We start from the raw sequence: 23,073 nt of genomic DNA, 5'->3' as shown, positions 1-23,073 counted from the left end.
TCTTCCTAGACTGGGAGACAGAAGCCTGATCCTTCCTGATGATTACATTTCAAAGGAATGGCTTTCAAGTCCTTGAGAAAGGCATTCCTGAGTTGTAGGAGGTACATGTTTGTCCATCTCACATGTTCAGAGAGAGAATTCAGAATTGGAACCTCTTTTTAGTAAATGCTCTAAGAAACAGCAGTCAGGGGTTCATGTCAGGTGTTGGCTAGAACAAACATGAAATTCTATCGGCAGCCTTGAGCTTTCTCAGACGGGGGACGTTAGAGGAGGCTAGGGTCATCCCAGGTGTGAGGTCTTGAGCTGTTAGAAACAATGCTAGTGTTGGTTTAGGTCTTTTAACGTGGGTGAGGGTGTGGAGAAAATCATTTGTGCTGAGAGTCTGTAGTCTTTATGGGGCACGGTTGAGGCCTAATTGACAAAGAAGTTCAAAGAGACCTGGCTAAAGTTCGGTCAAGGAGAAATTGCTTGTCACTCTGCCTACCAGAATCACATTATCCTTTAATGTTTAATGCGTATTTATTTTTCTTTCTTTATTTACTTAGGAGAGAGAGAGAGCACAGGCTGAGGAGGGGCAGAGACAGGCAGACACAGCATCTGAAGCAGGCTCTAGGTTCTGAGCTGTCAGCGCAGAGCCCGAGGCAGGGCTTGAACCCACAAACCAGGAGAGCATGACCTGAGCTTAAGTCGGCGCTTAACAGACGGAGCCATCCAGATGCCCCATCCTTTAACGTTTAAAAGAAGAAAACGTGCATGCTGTTTTCTTGCCTTTTTCCAGCCACAAGTGGTACCTCATAATACCTATAACTCTTAATATGTATTGTGTACTTCTCATATAGAAAGCTATCACATTGTGCCTCTTTGCAGTTATATCATCCTGTTTCATCGTGGATCTACTCCTGTATTTGTCTTGGCCACCCGACTAAATCACAGTTTCCTAGAGGTATACTGGGGCTAACGCCTCTGACACGTTTGTACAGTTACAGGTTCTGTGCAGTACTTGGTCACACAGAAGGGACTCAGTGCAAGTTACAGGGTATCCGCACACCCTCACTCCTTCCCAAACGCTTGTAATGAGTGCCCCCTTTATGCATATCATTTTTCCAATGCTGCTGGGATCAAGTTCAGTAAGATCCGGCCCTGGCTTTTATTCCTGGTTCTCCATCTTTCCTTCAGAGATGTCCAGCTACATCCTAGCGAGTTGAAATACTCATTTACCCTGAAGCTTTTAGAAATCTAACTCTGCAGAACCAGATCTGTAAGATAATACATACGTGTTAGCATATATACAGTTTAGAAGTTTGTTATTCTAGAAATCCTTTAGAGTCACAGAGTCATGCTCAGGATATATGAAGGAGTCATAAACACAGTGAGATACTACTCACTCCCACTAGGATATAGCTATAATCAAGAAGTCAGATAATAACAAGTGCCAGCAAGAATGTGAAGAAATTAGAACCCTTATACCCTGCTGGTGGAAACGTAAAATGGTGCAGCCATTTTAGAAAACAGTTTGGCAGTTTCTCAAGTGTTTAAACGTAGAGTTCCACGACCCAGCAATTCCACTCCTAGGCATGTAGTCAGTAGAAATGAAAACATCCGTCCGTGCAAAAACTTGTACAAGAATGTTCTTAGAAGCATTATTCATAACTGCCAAATGATGAATGGATTAACAAAATGGGGTACGTCCGTACGCTAGGATCTATCTCTCCAGCAATAAAAAAGAATAAAGTACAGATACATGAATGAATCTGAAAAACATTCATGCTAAATGAAAGAAGCCAGACATAAAAGGCTACATAACGTACGATTGCATTTATATGAAATGTTGCGGATAGGCAAGTTCATAGACACAGAAAAGTTGATAAGTGCTTGCTCATGCTGGGCTTCGAGGACGTGGGGGTGATAACCGAAGGGTATTGGGCAGGAGGGGGGGGGGGAGTTCTGCATATCTGCTACCGTGGTAAAAATCACCGAATGGTACACTCTAAATGGGTGAACTGCTTGCTGTGTGAGTTCTAGCTCAACAAAGCCGTTAGAAAAAGAGAGAAAGAGAAGTCATGCGACCAAGCATTTCAACTACCAAGAGATCGAGAGCCCCAAACGGTGTTGTTTGGAGTCCCGGTGGCCAGCAACGTGGGGGCAGTCCACGGGCAAGCTTCCGTTTTCACGCGTGCAACATTCAAAACGGGGCTGTGCAGCGGGTGACTGAGCGGGGAACGTTCGGCGCGTAAGCACAGACCGCAGGCTGGCCCCGGTGCTTCCCCCGCACCCGGCGGCCAGAGTGTCGGGCGCCTCGGGTCAGCGCGCGCCCCTCCTCCGGCCTGAGTCACGGCGCCGCGGGAGTCCCCACGCGAACATGCTCCGCTGAGCGCGGCCCGGACGCCGCGGGCCCTGGGGGCGCAGCGTCAGGCGGTGGGGCGCCCAGCGGCGCCGCCGCGCGCGAAGCCAGGCCCCCCAGCCGCACTCCCCTCCCGGCCGGGACCTCGCGGGCCGGCTCGCGGGGCCCGCCTCCCAGGCGCGTCCCGGACTCCTCGCGGACTGCAGCGGCGCCCGAGCCGTGCGTCCCCGCGCGCCGGCGCCCTGCCCTCCCTCCATGGCGTTTATCCGGAAGAAGCGGCGGGAGCAGCAGCTGCAGCTCTACTCCAAGGAGAGGTGAGCGCCGGCCCCGGCCTGCGGGCGGAGGCGGGGAGGGCCGGAGCCGGGGTCGGAGGCCGGGGGAGGGGGGCCCGCTCGGGGGCGGGAGCCGGGTTTCCGGCCGGGCCCCGAGAGGTCGGACCCGGTGTGGGGACCCGGCACAAAGGCCGGGGCCCGGAGCATGCCGGGCGCTCGGGCGGGGGCCGCGGCCGGAGCCCGGGAGCCGGGTCGGGGCCGGGGTCGCGTCCCGGTCGGGTAGCGAGCCGGGCGCAGGTGGGGCCACGCGGCTCACCCGGAAGAGGCCGCGAGGGTCCCGGCGCCCCGGCCCGGGACGCGAGCCCTGGCGTTCTCTGGAGGGGTGCGGCTGGCGGTGCGCGGGCCGGCGGCCTCCCCCTGTCCCCCCCCCCGGGTCACCGGCGCCGGGTCCGGGCACTGCGTGGGCGCCGTAGGGGCTTTCCGCCGGGGCTGCCCTCCGCGGTCGGCGACCACCCCGCCTGCGCCGGGACGGACCTGGATACCACGCTTTATTGCGCCTTTTTTTGTCGACTTCTTCAGACGGAAGGCCAAGGCAAGGGCCTGCCCGGCTCCCTGCCCTGCCGGGCCGCGAGGTGGGCCGCAAGAAAGGCCTTATTCTGCGAAAAGCCAAGGGCCACCCCACAAACGTGTTGTACCGAGCGATGGGTCTCATTATATACAAGACAAGTGCATTGGAAGGCTTTGCATTCAGACGCGAGGTGAGGCACAGCAGTCATTGTCCCCAGATCCCAGTAGGGATTTGGGGTCCCGCGAGCTCAATCAAATGATCTCTGAGCAGCAGCACCCGTTTAGTTTCTGATTCTCCGCCTCCAAGGGAAGTCATTTCTAAAAAAGGTCACTTCTGCCCTAAGTAAATTACTGGTGAGCGAAATAGCTTGCTGAATTTCGGGTCTGTGGTCTCGGGTGTCAAAAGGAACTGGGAACGAATTATTTTACAGTCGTTATTTTGATTGTGAGAATAAGTTATCTAGGAGTTCTGCTAGCCTGTCACGTTGTTGTGTGATCAGCGTGGCAGGAAACAAGAATTTTCCTTTACCTTTGAAGGTCTTCCAGCTGGGCTAAATTCAATTTGCATACAACAAATGAACAGGGGGAGAAAAGCAAAGTTTTATGACTTGTCTGCAGAGGCCCAATATTAAAATAGAGACCTAAAGAAATGACCAAGGCAGGCAGTTCTTTCACATTTCAGACAAAGAGACGATACATTTGTGAGGAATTGACAGGATAAAGAAAACAGGTGTTTAGGAGCTTTAATTAGTAGGGAATTCAAGGTAGAATTTAGGCTGAGGTAGTAGATGGGGGGGGGGGGGGGAATAAGGTTTGTTTCTACAGCTTTCTTGGCTTTAAAGGCCTTATCTGTGGTGATAAAGATGTCTTTTTGTTTCTTAGTAGGGAGGGTATTTCTCATTTGGAAGATTCTGTTCCTGATTTCAGGCGGGAGGAGGGTCTGAGTGTCCCTGCATTGGCTATTTCTTAAGTAACTTTTATGTAAAATATGCCGCAGGGGCACGTTTTGGGACAGCCTGCCCTTGGCCTCTACAGTGGACACCAACAAAGCAGATTATACATGGAAATACAGGTGGAGACTTTAAGGTTTGCGTGATCTTGCAACATCCACACCTGTTTTATAGGTGTTGATTTGATCCGTTTTGTCCAAACATTCATATCCTTTTCTAATCTATAATGTTGGCCTGGCCAGGATATCCGTAGATTGAAATTTCATTCCCCACTGTAGAGAAGAAGATAAGATGTATCAAAAAAACATATCTCAGACATGGCTTTCAAGAATGTTTCTGGTTTTGTGATTAGCCTTTTATCCACAGAAACGCCTTTTTTTTTTTTTTAATGTTTACTTTTGAGAGAGGGAGAGAGAGAGACAGAGTGTGAGCGGGTGAGGGGCAGAGAGAGAGGGAGACACAGAATCCGAAGCAGGCTGCGGGCTCTGAGCTGTCAGCACAGAACCCAATGTGGGGCTCGAACTCACAAACCATGAGATCATGACCTGAGCCAAATTCGAATGCTTAACCGATTGAGCCACGCAGGCATCCCCAGAAACGCTTGTTTTTTAAATAATGACTGGACCCTAAATAAAGTAACTCATACTTGTAGAGGCTCTTCTGACTTCATTTATAATGCTTGTTTCATTTGGAAGGAGCTTGAGTAGAGTTTCTTTGTTCTGTACCAACACAGTTAAGAATTGGGGGTATTCTGTATTAAATAGATGGATGTTCGAATTTGCATTGTAAGACCTTAGAAACACTTGAATTGCCATCATGTTCTCTGATCAAAGAGTTATTTGTAACAATTCTGTGGCCTCTTTCATAAGAGGAAAAACTGTTTTCTTTAGATTTGTCAGTTCATTCAATAGCTGTAATTTTTGCTTAATTTGCCTAGTTTATACAGCTCTACAATGTCGCACAAATCCTAAAGTCTGCACTTGCCATATCAGGAATCTGAAGACGTTGGCACCATATATCTTAGAGTTATTTGGATCTTACTTGCTGACTGCCCACGTTTTTTAATACTCTGCTTTCTGACTTTGCAACCTTGGGCTGATGAGTGGACTTTAACCCCGAAGATGTCCGTAGAGTACCAGTTGAATGAAAGGAATCTGTCTCACAAGCAGATGTAGGCTAGAACCACGCAGTCTCTATAAATCTTAGAATTCACTCTGAAAGACAAGGCGATTTATTTTATTTTATTTTTTTAATTATTTTTTTTAACGTTTATTTATTTATTTATTTATTCTTTATTTTTAAAAAAATTTTTTTTTTCAACGTTTTTTTTTTTTATTTATTTTTGGGACAGAGAGAGACAGAGCATGAACGGGGGAGGGGCAGAGAGAGAGGGAGACACAGAATCGGAAACAGGCTCCAGGCTCCGAGCCATCAGCCCAGAGCCTGACGCGGGGCTCGAACTCACGGACCGCGAGATCGTGACCTGGCTGAAGTCGGACGCTTAACCGACTGCGCCACCCAGGCGCCCCTAACGTTTATTTATTTTTGAGACAGAGAGAGACAGAGCATGAACGGGGGAGGGTCAGAGAGAGCGGGAGACACAGAATCGGAAGCAGGCTCCAGGCTCTGAGCCATCAGCCCAGAGCCCGACGCGGGGCTCGAACTCATGGACCGCAAGATGGTGACCTGAGCCGAAGTCGGCCGCTTAACCGACTGAGCCACCCAGGCGCCCCATGGCGATTTATTTTAAAGCAACTTCATTTCCGGGGTGCCTGGGTGGCTCGGTTGGTTGAGCATCCGACTCTTAGTTTAGGCTCAAGTCATGATCTCAGGGTTCGTGAGATCCAGCCCTGTGTTGGGCTGTGTGCCAACGATGCAGAGCCTGCTTGGGATTCTTTCTCTCCCTCTCTATCTGCCCTACCCCTGCTTGCTCTCTCTCAAAATAAATAAATAAACTTTAAAAAGCAAACTTTATTTCTGCACAGATTTTTCCTAGCTCATCCCTTTGTGGCAATAAACACCAATTAGCACAGTGATTGATATAGGCCATTTGCTCAAGCATACCCAAGAGAACTGTTTCTTTCCTTGGGACTCCTTCGGAGGTGACCCTTAATAAAAGGCCTCACCTCTCATGCTGCTTTAGAGATTTTAGATTTCTACCACTACCCAGTAATAACCTCAGAAAAGGAGAAACCTGAAGTTTGCATTTATTTCTTTTAGTATTAAATTGATGCTACTGCATTTAGAGTAAGTGATATTTCTACAAAGATAGAAGCAGAGAGACCGGTTGGGAGATTCTTGGTGGCTGAGACCAAAGCGGAGGCAGAAGAAATGGAGAAAAGTGTATGGATTTTACACTTAGGAGATGTTCTTAGGAGGTGGAATTGACAGGTCTTGGTGTGGTAGATTTCATGTAGGAGGCAACGGAGAAAGAATCCCAGCTAGGGTTGTCAGATAACATACAGGATGCCCAGTTAAATGAATTTCAGATGAATAATGAAAAATCTTTTAGTGCAAGTATGTCCCATGCAATATTTGCTACATACTTATATTAATTTTTTTGTAATTTGTCTGAAATTCAGATTTAACTAGGTATCCTGTATTTTTGTTTGCTCAGCCTGGCAGTCCTACACTCAGGTTTCTGGCTTGACCAGCTGTACAGTAGTACCATTTATTAGTCATGTTTGTAAAGAATGCTTTGGGAATTTTCGGTAGTGTATCAGAAAATGAAGAGATACTTGGTCATTAAAAGTACATTAGTATTCTGGTTAAGATTCAGATGCCAGGAACTATATTAATTTTACTGGTTTTTAAAAATGTGTTGTCGGGGTGCCTGGCTGGCTTAGTCGATTAAGCGTCCAACTTCAGCTCAGGTCATGATCTCACGGTTGGTGGGTTTGAGCCCAGCATCGGGCTCTGTGCTGACAGCTCGGAGCCTGGAGCCTGTTTCAGATTCTGTGTCTCCTTCTGTCTCTGCCCCTCCCCTGCTTGCGCTCTGTCTCTCTCTCAAAAATAAATAAACATTAATGGGAGGCCTGGGTGGCTCAGTTGGTTAAGTGTTTGACTATTCATTTTAGTTCAGGTCATGATCTCGCAAGTTTGTGAGTTCGAGCCCCACATCGGACTCCGTAGTGACAGTGCGGAGCCTGCTTGGGATTCTCTCTCTCCTCCTCTTTCTCTGCCTGTCCCTGCTCACTCTCTCTGTCTCTCTCTCAAAAATAAATAAACTTAAAGTAAATAAAATAAACATTAAAAATGTTAATTAAAAAATGTGCTGTTTAGGTCTTAATAATGAAGATCAGTGGAAAACATTTTTAAAAGGCAACTCGTGTCTTTGGAGTTGTTGGAAATAACGTGTACAGTGGGTTAGCAGATAAGGATATTTTACAAACTGCTGCATTTAAGATTTTTCTATTTCAAGATTTAGGAGTAGGTTAACTGTTAAATATTTTTATCTTCACATCTAGAGTGGTATGATGGAAGAATAGCTATTTTTTTCTGGGGTGATACAGAAATTTAGATAACCTAAGGCATACTCTATTGGGGAGTCAAATTTTTCTCTAAGGTTGTACAGCAAATTACTTAGCTATAGCTTACAAGCTGTCATTCTAGGATAAAACATTAGTGATCGTGAATTCTATATTGGGCACACATGTTTCATTAATACTTTTACATAAGACACTTCTTCAAATTCATCTTTGCCTCAAACATTCCATGTGTGTTTAATTCTCTTGGTTATGCTGATCCCAAATTTCTTGGCTGATGTGAAATATCTTTTACTTCAAGTGTTATCAGTTGATTCTGTATTTATTATACTAATGATGCTGGTTGAGAGGGCCAAGTGACTTGCTGTACTCCTGTTTATTCTTTCATTTCCGAGACTGAGCATCCCACTCTTTCAGTATCTCAATTGGGATGTGCCCGGTGTTGAATTTGGAGACTTAACTGCGGAATCAGCAGTTAGAATGCTGAAGGGTTGAAGGAAATCTGCCTGTGACTCAGAAATAGGGCGTGTTTTTCTCACATAAGAGCAAACAGAAAAACAGTGGGAGAAAAAATAAATGCTGTAAATATTTTGAGTAATTTAGAATTTACATTGGCTTTACCCAAACTACATTACTAGCCCTTCACCTTATGCCCTCATTGCTGTCTGACATTAATTTCCTCCAAAATGGCTACTGTTTAAGAAGACACAAGAGAATGCTCATACATTTTGAGTGGATTTGCTGTATGATTTTCATTAAGGAAAAAAAAATTTTTTTAATGTTTATTTATTTTTGAGAGAGAGAGAGGCGGGGGGGGGGGGGGCAGAGGATCCAAAGCTGGCTCTGCACTAACAGCAGTGAACCCGATGCAGGGCTTGAACTCATGAACCATGAGATCATTACCTTAGCCAAAGTTAGATGCTCAAACTCACCTAGCTTCCTAGGCGCCCCAAGAAAATCTTTTTTAATTTTGTTTTAATATTTATTTAATTTTGAGAGAATAGAGTGTGAGCAGAGGAGGGGCAGAGAGAGAGGGAGACACAGAATCCGAAGCAGGCTCCAGGCTCTGAGCTGTCAGCACAGAGCCTGACGCGGGGCTCGAACTCACAGATCATGAGATCATGACCTGAGCCGAAGTCGGACGCCCAACTGACTGAGCCACCCAGGTGCCCCCCCCCCACCAAGAAATTTGTTTTAATGTGATATAAAATGGGTATGGCCATTTAATGAATTCATTGCTTGTTTTATTTTCCTATATACCATTGTGATTTCATCTTTTACCCATCAGACATGTAAAATTGTGATTTAACATTTATAACTCAAAAGATTTTGAAAATTATTTTGTTTTTCATTTTTAATTTGTGTTTAGTGAGTAAGGTCTGTATAATACTAATGCTTTGAAATTATTATGACTTAGGTTATAGTTGTTTGTCACAAACTGATGTGAGGTTGAAAATAGATGTACATTAATATTGATATAATATCTGTATATCTGTTATGTTAATCTTGTTAACTGTGTTTAGATCTTCTTTTTCCTTAATGAATTTTTTTGATTGACTTACCAGTTACCGAGAGATGCTTCATGATGCAAACTTTGACTAATATTTCCATCAATTTTTGCTTATATTTTCAGGGGTTGTTATTGAGTATGTAAGTTTAAAATTGCTATCTTACAAAATTGAATCTTTAGTCAATATATGATGACTTCTTCTAGGAATGATTTTTTTTTCTGTTTTGTTTGATATTAATATAACTCTATCAGTTTTGTTTGGGTTATTTGCATTATATGGAATTTTTCTTTTTTTTACTTTCAACTTTTCTGTGTCCTTAGGTTTTAGACGTATTTTTTACAAATAGCTTTATAGTTGGATTCTTTAATAATTCATTTTTTAATAATTTTTGTCTTGAAAGATTAATTTAGCCCATTTATATTTATTATGGTACAAATATATTTGGATTTATTTTTATTTTTTTATTTTGTTCTTTAATTTTTTTCTTATTTTTTTCCTTCATTTGGATTAAGACTCTTCTCTTTCATCTTTCCTGAAGAATATGGTAACTTATATATTCTGTTTCTGTTTTTCTAGAGCTTACCTTGAAATTTTAACATTTATATTTAGCTTAAGATCTGAAGCTAATCATTCTCTTACCATCCCACCCCACTCCCCGCCACCTTCCTAACAATATAAGGACCTTGGAATACTTCTGTCCCATCCAAATTATAGTCTCTTATTGTCTGGTATTTTCAGTCTGTATTTTAAACCTATAAATTAGATTTTACAATTGTCTAGTTTATGTTTATATAGTTTTACATGCATGTTTACCATTGTCTTAGTTCAGCATTCTTTCTTGCCTATCATATCTTCCATGTAGAATTATTTTCTCTTTCCTGAAGAATATCCTTTAGAAGTTCCCCTAATGGTACTAAACTCTTCTTGTCTGTCTGAACATGTGCTTATGTTCTTGTTTTGGAAATCAGTCTTGCTAGATGTATAGTTTTGGCCCTTGAACAAAAGGGGGTTTGGGACACCAACCCCCTGCGCAATCAAAAATCTATGACAAAATCTTTGACTCTCCCCAAACTTAACTATTAGATAGCCTACTGTTGACTGGAAGCCTCCCCAATAACAAACAGTTGATTAACAAGTATTTTGTGTATCATATGTATTATATACTGTATCCTTACAATAACGTAAACTAGAGAAGAAATGTCATTAAGAAAATTATAAGGAAGACAAAATACATCTACAATACTGTGGTATATGTATTGAAAAAAATCCACATATAAGTGGGTCAGCACAGTTCAAACCCATGTTGTTTGGGGGTCAACTGTAATTTTCTCAGCATTTTGAAGATTGCGCAAATGAAGGGAGATATCCAGGGAATATGCGCCCGACTTGCTGAAGCATTTTTTGGTGGAGGGGATCTCAGCTCCCAAATGAAGAGAAAAGGTGTGCCTTGCCCCAAGGTACAGCTCTTAGCTACCTGGTAAGATCAGGCTTCAGACTCCAGGAGAAACCTGGACCCCATGGAATGACCAGGAGCCAGGAAACAGTAGAGCTGTGTTGTGATGGAGACTTGACTCACCATCCAGCTCAGCGTTTGTGGCTATGCGTTGGCCTCGCCCCTTCTCTGACCTGACTGGGGCTTTTAAGCCTTGCACTTGAGCCCATATGATATGGCAGGATAGGGACAGGATTTGTTGTATTTGTGCCCGTGGTTAAGGAACCACCAGCACTTTCCCTGGCATAATTAAGGCACTGGGGTCCAAGCCTTGCGTTTGTCTGGACTGTTTGACATAGAAGCATAGTGGGTTTGTGTGGAGCTTTGCAGGAGGCTACTTTTTATTCTAGAGGAGACCAGCCTGCCACAAACCCCTATCATTTTTTTAAAAACAATTTTTAATGTTTGTTTATTTTTGAGAGAGAGAGAGAGAGAGAGAGACGGACTGTGAGTGAGGGAGGGGTAGAGGGAGGGGGGAGACGCAGAATCTGAAGCAGGCTCCAGGCTCCAAGCTGTCAGCACAGAGCCCAATGTGGGGCTGAAACTCAGGAGCTGTGAGATCATGACCTGAGCCGAAGTCGGCTGCTTAACCGACTGGGCCACCCAGGCACCCCACAACCCCCTATCATTTAAGTCTGATTGTTCTTTGTAACATTGATCTCTGTCTTTTCTCTGGCTGCTTTTAAGATCTCCTCTTTGTAGTGCTTTGCTGTTTGTCTGTATAAAAATTTCTTTTTATTCACCTGTCCTGATTGGTATTTCAAAAGCTGAAACAGTTTTAGAAAATTTGGAGCCAGGCCTTCAGCTCTTAGGATATTACTTTTATTTCTCGTAAAGTCTCTTTAATATGTATTTTTCTGTGCTGCCTTATAGACTCTTTAAATCTATCTTACATTTTACATTTTTTTCTCTAGTTGCCTAATTTGCTGTCTATATCATCAGTTTGTTCTAATTTCAATTATTTTTAAATTTCTAATTTTGGGGGGGGTCATTTATAACTGCCTGATCAGTTTTGATAAAAGTCTGTTTCTCTGTTATACTTTTGATGTCCTTCTGTTTCTTTAAACTTCTCTATTGGAGTGCTTAGATATAGGAAATAAGCTATCTGTAGCTTATACGGGTTTGATTGAATAGTTTGTTGCTTGTATTGAGCCTCATTCAGTAATTTTGTTCCTTATTTTATGATTTTTTGATTGTGTCTTCTTGTTCCTTGGAAGCTCCTTCTTGGGAGTCCTTGCAGACCTGGATTTAAGGTGGAGTTTTCTAGAAAGTATTTGCGTTCATTTCTGCCTGGGGTGCTGAGAGAGACCACACTGGTTTGTCTGGAGTTTTATTGGGCTAAGTAAGTAGTGTGAATTCTAGCCCCAGATGTGTATCAAGACAGGCTGGTGGTTTCACATTCTCAAGGAAGACGGACTTTGTCCCCAGCCCAGCCAGAGCCTGGGTCCTACCATCTCCCTCTGGGGAAGGGTGGGAGGTGGTTTTTATTTCCATCCTTCAAGGGTATTAACTTTAGGGATTCTAGCTTTCTCTACCCCTGTCCCCCTTCCCACTGTCCCCTCAGGACACAGGGCATTTAAGTGCAGGCTCTCTAATACTCAGAGTTGGGCAAACACCCAGGGGAAAAGACTGCTCCAGTGCCTGCTAACTTCTCTCTTCTGAAGCTTTTCCTCACTTTCCCATCACCTCAGCCAAGCATTTGAAAAGAGATTTCAGTAATTGATCCAGCAATTTTAGAGGCTCTGTACTGAGATTGTTTCTCTGGACGTGTAATCTGCCATAATGTCTGAAATGGGATTCCTGCTGATTTGTGTAAGCCCGGGTTTATTTAGTAAATCTATAAACCCGCTGGTTAAGAAGAGGCTTGAGGTAATCTAATTTGTCTCCCTCCCCTCAATTTTATAGTAAAGTGATTTGACTAAAAGTCTAATGGCCAAGTCACGGCTGAACTAGGGCTAGAAAAGATACTGTCCTATCCGAGCCCATCTCCTGTGCCACCACAGCGTCCTGCTTCTGTTTTAAAATGAGGTCTACTTATTTTTATGGTATCTCAGAAACGTAGAAGGACTGAGGAACGATCGAAGCCTGGTGTACGTGGCTGTTGGTTAGCATCTGTTGTCCTCGGGGTAATCCACGGGCTGGTGGCATCAGCACTGCCTCAGAGCTCCTTAGGAAACGCGCAGTCTCAGGCTGTGCCCCAGATCTCTCGCATCTGAACCTGCACTTTAACGTGATCCCCGGATGATCGCACACACATTCACGTTGGAGAAGCACTGTTCTAGAGAACGGTAATTAAGTATTCCTCTTTTTCTTTCCTTTTCTTTTCTTTTTTTTTTTCTTTTTGGTTTCTTTGAACTATGCTTCTCGACAGTTTAGGGAGTGCTCATGGAGCATCCTCCCTTGATGAGGAAATTGAAAGTCTTCGAGAGCATAGGTGATAGTTTTGCCGTTTGTTCTCGAAGATAGTTGAGACTTGAGAGCAGAAGTGATTGGCTTTACGGATGGTCAATGAAAGGGATTTTGATACCTGAACCATCTTGTCCAGGAAGTAACTGCATCTCACAAAGTCAGAGGAGAATGTAATTTCCTAGAGTCTGGCCAAGGGCTAGAGTTTTAAACTTACTCCCAAGGGAAAGGATCACAAGGGCAGATGAAATGGTGATACTGGTTACACTGGAAGACAGCAGGTAGGAGATGAAATGCTACTCCAAGGGAAGAAGGGGCAGTAATTTACATGAGAAAACAATGGGTTCAAGACCTAGAAATAACATTTAGTCACACAGATGTCTCTGTGCAATCGTGTAGACCATGAATGATAAAATGAGTCGAATTTTATTATAGAAGATGATTAACGGTGTGTCTTCGATGGTGCTGAAGCTTGGCAGGACAGGACTCCAGATTGGAAACTAGTGCTGAAAAGCTGCAGAGCTATACAAAAGGAAAGACCTGTCAGGAAGTGAGGCAGTGCACCCGAATGTCAAGAAGCACAACTGCAGGGGAATCCATGACCAGAGGGGGAAACACCCAGGGCACTTACTGGAAAGAGGAGCGGAGATCATTGCATTCACTTGTTTTAAGGCATCTGAGTGAGTGGGAAAAAATGGCGGATGTGTACCTCATGTAGATTGAAAACAGGAAATAGCACCCAGAAAATGACAAGAGACCTACTTAGTCGATGCTTAGTGAGATACAGTTATTGTTTCTTGAGTTTCCTTGTTGAAATGTTGATTTATCTTAAGACAGAGAGCTTGAAAGCTGTGAAATTCTGAATATTAAAGAGAAATTAATTAAGTAGCAGTGCTGGAAACCTTCAGGAAAAGCAGTCCATAGCAAGTTATTTGTTGTTGAAGCCCAGGGTCGGGATCAAGAAGGATTCTGTCATACATAGAATCTAGACTTTTAGAAGACAGGTACTGAAAGTTTCAATGAAGAAAAAAAAAGATAGGCATTTTTACTGGACTCTTCTGGAATGGATATTGATCCAGAAAGTTGTGAAACTGTCAAAAATAAAATTCAGAACATTCACGCCAAATGATCTTTGGTAAAGAGTTACAGAAAATCAGACAAACAACTAAACATAGGATGGTTGTACAGGTAGTGTTCCTCTGAGCTTATAATTTTTTTTTTTTAATTAGCAAAAAGAAAGTTAAAGCCCCAAATGGGAATGAGTGGTGGCTTTAAAAACTGCTATAGATTAAAAAAAGTTTTTTTAAGTTTCCTGATGTTGAATTTAAATAAGCAGGCTGCTGGGTAGGGCCCAGGCCGCTACTGTAAAATTGATTTATAACAGAGAAAGTGGTTCTTATTTTGTACTCTGTCATGACACGAACCTTCAGACTGAGAGTAACAGAATAAGCCTACGTAAGATGGGTGAAAACATGTGCCCTCCCCTGCTGTAAGCTGCTGGGAGGGTTGGTGTTTGGGACCACAGGATCGTTTTCGTGATCTAGGAACTTTGAAAGTTGCAGAAAGAGCATACGTGCATAAGCAGGCTTAGTGCGACTTCTAGATCAGATGGATTGTTTATAAACCACTAGAAGAGGAAGTCGTTGCCACCGGTCTCTAGCACGAATCCACTGTAAAGTCACATCTTGCGAATCTCTTTTGACAGCATTCTGACTGGTCGGTCAGGAACACACAGTAGATTAGTTCATCTGAACTTCGTCAAAGAATAAGGTTTGTTCTTGTGATGTCTTTTAACAGAATCAAGAAGGGAGAAATTAATGTTAGTATGACAGGTGGGATAATATGTGTGTGAGTGACTGTATTCAGACCGTCAAATGTCTTATTGGGGAAACATCTCTAATGGTGAGTCAAGGACTGTGTTCTCGCCTTGTTTGTTGAGCGTTTTTCTTAACATCCTCGTTTTCGGAGCCATTTTAGGAAGCTGACCCAAAATGCCCAGTTCAGTTAAACCAACTCTGTAACTGGGAGGGGCGCTGGAATCTAGCTTAATCCAAGCATGGTGTCAGGGTATCCAGAGTAGACATGGTAGATACAGGACTCTCGTGCCCCTTCCTGTGCCCGTGCACGCATCACTGAGGCCTTGGGGCCTTTTCTCCCACTGAGCACGTAACGCAATTCTCCTCAACACAACGAAGCCTGTTGTACAGCTCCAACCGAGAGAACTAATCGACTAGAACAATCTTCTGGATCCATCGTGCATACCGTTCATCAGTGGAGTGTTGGGTAGGGGCCGAGTGGGCATGAACACAAGGTTGCCGTCGGGAATGCCTAGGGTGAGCTTATTTTATGCTATTGGTTAAGTGTTGAATGGTATCCTTTAAAATTTAGGTGACATGAGGATGGGACAGCATCTTTTTCAAGAAAGTTAAGTTGCTGAGTGAGTGAATTTATCAGGAGAATCTGAAGAGCCCACCACACCTCTGTAAAGACAGATTAAACTGAGGAATCCCAGGGGCAGGGCCAAGAGCCTCGGAAAGAAATCATTTAAAGTTATAAAAGCGATTTCACAGAACCTTTTCCTCCAGGGGATGTGGTTTAAAAGTCATTGTTCAAAATACCACGAAACCTTATTGGAACCATTTTTACATACAAAAATTTTAAAGCAGGCATAACTAAACACTTCAGTAGAGAGAAAAATAAACTCAGAAAAATCCCTTCATCCTTTAACTTTAAATAATTTGGTTCTGTCCCTTTACCATGTGTTTTACGTTTCTTACAAAGTATGAATATTGGTAAATGAAGCAGGATACAAGTTACTTAGCAAATGATGACTCCAGTTCTATAATGGTTGATACTATTTTTTTTAATTGTGGTAAAAAACACATAGCATAGTTTTACCGTCGTAACCATTTTCAAGTGTATAGTACAGTAGTGTTAAGTATGTTCACATTGTTGTGCAACAGATCTCTAGAACTTTTCCGTCTTGCAAACCGGGAGCTCTGTACCCACTGAAAAGCGACTCCCTGAAAAGCTGTTCTACTTTTCCCTTTACCGCCAGCTCCTGGCAGCGGCCATTCTGTTTTTTCTTGGTGAGAGTTTGACTACCTCAGATACTTCACATGAGTGGAATTTTGTAGTATTTGTTTTTTTGTGACTGGCTTATTTCACTGGCATAATGGTTCATCCATGTTGTAGCATAAGACAGGACTTCCTTCTTTTTGAAAGCTGAATAATATTCCATTGTATGCATATATCCCATTTTCTTTATCCATTCGTCATTGATGGACATGTAGGTTGTAAACAGCGCTGCAGTGAGCCTGGTTGTGCTCACTTGATACCTTGAGGTCCCCTTTTCCATTCTTTTGGATAAATACCCAGAAGTGGGACTGTGGATTGTGTGGTAGTTCTTTCTTTAATTTTTGAGAGAACCTCTACCCTGTTTTCCATGCAGCTGCCCCGTTTTACATTCCTGCCAGCAGTGGGCAAGGGTCCCCATTTCTCCACATCCTTGCCAACGTTTGTTTTGTTGTTGTTGTTGTTGTTGTTCTTCTTCTTCTTCTTTTGAATGGTGTGCAAGGCGATCTCTCATTTATGGTTTTGGTTTGCATTTTCCTGATGATTGATATTGGATATCTTTTCATATACTTTTCAGCCATTTGTATATCTTCTTTGGAGAAGTATCTATTAAAGTCCTTTGCTCATTCTTAAATTGGGTTAAGCTTTGTTGTTGAGCTGTAGGAGTTCTTAAATATTCTGAGTAGTAACTCCTTACCAGATATATGGTTTGCAAATATTCTTTCCAGTTCTTTAGGTTGTCTTCTCATTCTGTTGATTATTTTCTTTGCTGCACAGGAGTTTTTAAGTTTCAGGTGGTCACATTCATTTATTTTTGCTTTTGGTGTCCTGTCCAAGAAATCATTGCCAGATCAATGTCAAATGATCTTTAAAAGTGTTCCAAGGCCACACAATAAGAAAAGAACAGTCTTTTCATGGGGCGCCTGGGTGGCTCAGTCAGTTGAGCATCCAACTTTAGCTCAGGTCATGATCTCGGAGTCTGGGAGTTCGAGCCCTGCGTCGGGCTCTGTGCTGACAGCTCAGAGCCTGGAGCCTGCTTTGGGTTCTATGTCTCCCTCTCACTCTGCCCCTCCCTCGCTCACACTCCCTCTCTCAAAATAATAAGTAAATATTAAAAAAGTTTTTGAAGAAAGAAAAGGACAATCTGTTCAACAAATGGTGCTGGGAAAACTGGATTTCCACATGCAAAAGAATGAAGTTGGGCCCTTACTTTAAAATCGCATACAAAAATTAACTCGAAATGGATTGCAGGCCTAAAATGCAAGACCTGGAAGTACAAAACTCCTAGAAGACTTGGAGGGAAGCTTCATGACACTGGATTTGGCAATGATTTCTGCAGATCACTTTGGGTAGTATGGACGTTTTAACAATATTAAGGATAGGATTATATATGTATATATGTTTATTTTTCTTTTTAAAAAACTTAGTGTATAATATAATTATTCCACAAGCCTGTACGTTACTCGGTGCTCATCACAGGTGTGTTCTTAAATCCCTTTACCTATTTCAGCCACCCCCCACCCCCTCCCCTCTGGCAGTCACCAGTTCTCTGTATTTAAGAGTCTATTTTTTTCTTTGTCTCTTTATCCTGTATTCATTTGTTGTGTTTCTTAAATACCACATATGAGTGAAATCATATGGTATTTGTCTTTCTCTGATTAATTTCATGTAATTTAATACCCTCTAGATCCATCCATGTTGTGGCAAAGAATAGGGTTATATTTTAATAATTATATGGAAGAGCCGATTGTCTATGAAGGTTCTTTGTGCTTCATAGCAATAAAATTGTGCCATTGTCTTACTAAAGATACTTATCTTATTTTACCTTTTCTCTTAAGAGGAGGAGTGGGGACCAAGAAGGGGAAGGAAGGATTATATAGCTCCAGCCCAAGCAAAGGTTTTTAGGTCGTTAAGACACAAGCTAAAAACAAGGGCCAAGGTAACTAGGAAGTATGTCTCTGATTTAAACCTTCGTGGCAATTATCTGAAGCATCAAAGGACTGTTCTAGCAATCCTAACTCTGGTGATTGTATTCAACTTCAGAATAAGAATTAATAGTGAGCATTTGCCTTTGAGCTCTGGCATTTTAGCCAATGATTAATTCTTGTTCATGGACTTAAAGACATAGAATAAATAGGCTAATAAAGAGTTACCTATGAGGATGGTAAAGCTGGTTCCTGCTGTCATTATTTTTAATTTGTGAGTTATTTGTCTTTTGGTTCAGGTTTTCTTTGTAACGAGCAATGTCTCGTTGTCTGGATGTAATGGCTTTTTTGTAAGTATATTATAGGTTTTTGAGCTCCTGTTCTCTGTATTATGTCTAGAACTTCACATTGTGTTCTTCCGCTTGTTTTGCTCTAGTTCCTTCATGTTAGAGCCTGGTGATCTTGAGTTATCGATTCGTATTGAAGCATGAAGCATGTAATTCTGTGTCACTGTGGGCAGGCCCTTTCTGGTGGGCTCCAGTAAGGGATGATATTGTAGAGACCCGGCTCCTTCAAGTACTCCTATCCATAGGTCTTTTCTCTAAAGCTAGTCGGTTTTTTTCTAAAAATAATCTGCCAAACTGTTGCTTGGAGTGGTTATGTGTTCCTACTTTTTCCTTAATCACTCTCTTTTCACGCCGTACGTAGCCTTGCTCTCCACTGTGCTTGGTGTCTGCTTTGGAGCCTCTTACTCAGTTTTTGTCTAGAAAAACCTGTGCCAGAGCGAAGTAGGATAGGCATCAGGGGAGGAATCTGGGCTTCTGACTCATTCAGACTTCGGGCCATGCCCCCCATGCTTCCTCCCTATCTTCTTGGTACCTGATTCCTGCAATTTCAGGACTTTTTGGAAGTCCTGTGACTTGAGTTGGTTTTCTACCGATTGGTATCTTCTACTGGAGGCATCTGCCGTTCTGGTTTCCGATCTCTGGCGAGTCCTCCCATCTGCTTTCCATTTCTTACATATTTGTTGCTCTTGTCTTTGTGACTCTTCAGTTTTCTTTGGTCTGAGGTCTTACAATTTAAAAAATATTTTCATTCACATGTTAGTGGAGCAGAGATAGACACACATGCTTGATCTGCTATGTATATCAGAGATACCTTCCTCCAACACACCAGACCTCCAGTCCCACACTGCCCGTGAGAGCTTTTCCTGACCCTGTAGAATGCCGCCAGTGTTGCCCGATGTCACCGCAGAACAGACAAAACACTTGCTTTCAGTTATTTGCCATGTGTTTATTTCTGTGGCCATACAACTGAATTCATACTTTTAAAGCACTTAAAACTTTTAAAAGATCTACATTTCAGTCCTCTTCTGTTCAGTTTACTTACTTACTCAACACCAAAGCATTGGACTGTATCTAAAGATCTGACTCTCAGAATCATATGATCTTGTGGAAGTCGTAAGATAAACCCAACTAACCAGAAGGTGGAACACTAGAACGGGAGGAGGGGTGCAGTCTGAAGGGGAGGTGGGGACGTCTGGTGGTGGGTCAGAGGAAACAAAGGATGAAAAAACTCCATAGATGGGAAAGCCCCAGGTTTTGTTCAGGCAAGAATAAGTTTTATTTCAAAAAATTGGGGGGTTCTCAGGCACCTGGGTGGCTCAGTCGGTTGAACGTCCGACTTTGGCTCAGGTCATGGTCTTGCGGTCTGCGGGTTCGAGCCCCGCATCGGGCTCTGTGCTGACAGCTCAGAGCCTGGAGCCTGCTTCGGATTCTGTGTCTCCCTCTCTCTCTGCCCCTCCCCTGCTCTTGCGCGCGCGCGCTCTCTCTCTCTCTCTCTCTCTCTCTCTCTCTCTCTCAAAAGTAAATAAACATTTTAAAAAAAATTTAATATAAAATTTGGGGGTTCTCCTAAAGGAGTTAAAAAATCCACTTGTAAATAATTTTATTTGTGTTATTTTTGGCTTGGCCAGGTAGGTCTGTCTGTCGCTTTCTCCCAGTGACTAGAGAAGGGTTTCTGGTATAGGATCTACACTTAATAAGTACTTGTTGATTTAATGAATGGAAAAACACTTTGAGAACAGATGCTTTAAATATTCTGCTTTCTTAAAAAAAATAATAAACATGAGGTTTCGTTTTGTTTGCTCTGGTTTTTCCAAATTTAGATTTTCCTTGCTCCTACTTAACTTGGAGGAATACTACTTTGAACAACATACAGCTAATCATATTCAGAGCAAAGGTGGTCACAACGAAAGGTAAGGAAGATTTTTGGATCTTTACAGAGTCACAGACCTTTTCCTTGCCTGATGTTTTAAAAATTAAATGTATGATCTTGCAGATTCTCCCCCCTTTTGTACTGGGAACATAATGAGAAAGGAGGCCTTACAAGTTGCTGTCATACTTCAGATTTTTCTAAAGCTAAGAAGTAGTGTGTATGAATTCCTCTAATATGGGTGCTTAAATCAGCTGGATAGGACTAGGCTTCATTATTCCATCTTTTTTTTTTTTTTCATGTGTCACTTTTGTACTTATACTCTCAATTATTTGGGTTCTGGTGTTATAAGGTAATGATCATAAAACACCAGAGTGGCATAAAAATCAGTACTTTCAAAATGAATAATTTGATCTGAAGGAGAAGTGAAATCAGTTTTCTGAATATTGTAATAGTTACAGCTTATTGCTATAAAAACAGATTCAGTTTCTTTGGCCATACCTTTTGAAAGCTGTGTACAAAAATTTATAATGAAATTTTTTGTTTAAAATACCAACTTGAAATGCATAAAATCAGAGTTGTTGCAGCAAAGTTGTTTTTGCTTATGGTTTCCTTTGAGAGATGTCCCTTAACAAATACAGGCCACAACTTGAACATGCTTTGATACTAGTTAAACTCTTTAATATTTATTGTTCTTCAGGTTTTATTTTGAAAGGGCCATCAAAGCCGTGTGGTGTTTGTTTGGATACAACCTAAAGTGAAAATTACTTAGCTTTTTGTTTGGGAGAAGTGGCTAAGTCTAAGTCTGGGGCAGGAAGGGTACAAGTTGACCCTGGAGTGTCTGTCCTATTGGGGAGGAAGGCAGGCATCAGAAACTACTGTGCATTGAATGTCTGTTTCCTTAGCATTCAAATTAGATAATTACTATTCCTTGAAAGTAAGACCTTGTTTTCTTACTTCCGGAATTTTGCTCATATTCTTTTCCTTAATTTCATACCTTTGTTTTTCCTCCCAATACTCCTCTACCCTATATCATAACAATGTCTTGCTTAAAATTAAGTACGGTAAAACCTTGATTTGTGAGCGTAATTCATTCTGGGAACATACTTGTAATCCAAAGCATTTGTACATTAAAGCAAATTTCCCCATAAGAAATAACAGAAACTCAGATGATTCATTCCACAACCCAAAAATATTCCTATAAAAATGATTACAATACTGTAATATTATATAAAATAATAAAGAAAATACAACATGTAAAGAAAAATATATTAACCTGCACTTACCCTTGAAAACCTTTGTGACTGGTGTGAGGGAGACAAGAGAGAGGAGGGTTATTGTGTAGGACAACTTTCACTATCACTAACGGATGTTGACTACAGTACAGTATTAATAAATTCTTGCCATGTACTGTATTTAATGTAACCGGCAATAAGGCTGCAGAGGAGAGGGTCTCTATCTGCGGGTAGCCTGACCTAGAATGAAGCAAAGCGTTCCTAAGCTGACTCTCCTGGAAAAGCAAAGGACTGTGCTGTGAAGTGACAAAAAATACCCTAGTGCCCGTTGCGGGCACCTTCCAACATTCTGAAAAATCACTGATTTCTGCCGAACACTGTGGCTTGAGACCGAGCATCCGTGGGGAGACGATCACCCACGATCCCGTAGAGAGCGAGAAAGAGAGACAGAGAGAGAGAAAAGAACCATTGGGTCAGTGGTGATCATGTGATGTTCGGCGTCATGTACTATTCATATTGCAAGACGTTGCTCGTTTATCAAGTTAAAATTCATTAGAAATGTTTGCTCGTCTGGCAGAACGCTTGCAGAACAAGTTACAACCCAAGGTTTTACTGTACGTTTGTTTCTTATTAAAACACACATGTAAGCTAGCAAACTGAAACCTATTTTTCTACGTTTTAAGTTACCATTAGAGTACATTGGTATAATCCACGGAAGTGAATTCGGTGATATCTAGCAGCATGGCATGTGCATTAACCTGTTGATCTAGCAAGGCTGCTTCTAGGAAGCTGTCTCAGGGGTACCGTGGGAAATATATAAATGGACCCATGAACAGGGTTATTTACCATAACGTTGCTTGTAAGAGCAAAATACTGGAAAGAGTCCAGTGACTGAAGAAGTTGTGCATAGTGCTGTGGAGTTGTCTCCGGCATGCATTCAGTGCAAAAAGTGAAGGGCAGAATACTGGGTACTGTATGCTATCTTTCACATAAGAATGGAAGGAAATAATTTTTTGGCTATATTTTTTAAAAATTAAAAATTTTTTAAATTACACATTTTAAAAAGCATAAACTAAAAGGTAATGAAAATGATTACACAGAAGAAGGAGCGATGGGGGAATAATATAAAATGACAACTAGACTTCTCTGAGTGTCCCTTATTTTATATCCTTTGCTTTTGGAACTATAGAAATATTTTGCATATATTTAAATTTTTTTTTAACATTTATTCATTTTTTGAGAGACAAAGAGAGACAGAGAGTGGGGGGCGGGGGGTGGCGCAGAGAACGAGGGAGACACAGAATCCGAAAAGCAGGCTCCAGGCTCTGAGCTGTCCTCACAGAGCCCGATGTGGGGCTCGAACTCACGGACTGTGAGATCATGACCTGAGCTGAAGTCGGACACTCAACCGACTGAGCCACCCAGGCGCCCCCTACCCATATTTTAATATAGAATTGAATTTCAGAAGAAACAGCAAATCCTAAAAATGAAAAGAAAATGAAGCAAATGAACTTAACTACATATAAGTTGAGGGGTAACTACAGTAATTTGTGTCTCTGGTGAGATGCAGCCTAAGTAGAAAAAGAATTGCAAAAAAGGT

At 42.2% G+C, this 23,073-nt stretch overlaps 1 protein-coding gene across 2 annotated transcripts in view; it reads left to right on the top strand.

Annotated features, from left to right (window-relative positions):
* Window positions 1-2,373: 2,373 nt before the first annotated feature.
* NSMAF (neutral sphingomyelinase activation associated factor) overlaps window positions 2,374-23,073 on the top strand; it is a 60,773-nt gene continuing 40,073 nt past the window's right edge. The window contains exons 1-2 of one of the 2 annotated variants that reach the window (XM_042973376.1): window positions 2,374-2,655; window positions 20,192-20,281. In XM_042973376.1, coding sequence (XP_042829310.1) covers window positions 2,597-2,655; window positions 20,192-20,281 — 149 coding nt within the window. In that variant the 5' untranslated portion in view covers window positions 2,374-2,596. Of the gene's footprint in view, window positions 2,656-11,789; window positions 12,907-20,191; window positions 20,282-23,073 lie in introns of those variants that run through there. The other variant, XM_042973377.1, reaches the window with a different exon arrangement.

Source organism: Panthera tigris, chromosome F2, assembly GCF_018350195.1.
Source record: "Panthera tigris isolate Pti1 chromosome F2, P.tigris_Pti1_mat1.1, whole genome shotgun sequence".
NCBI classification, from domain to species: Eukaryota; Metazoa; Chordata; class Mammalia; order Carnivora; family Felidae; genus Panthera; species Panthera tigris.
This window is presented reverse-complemented; position numbering and strand designations above follow the sequence as displayed.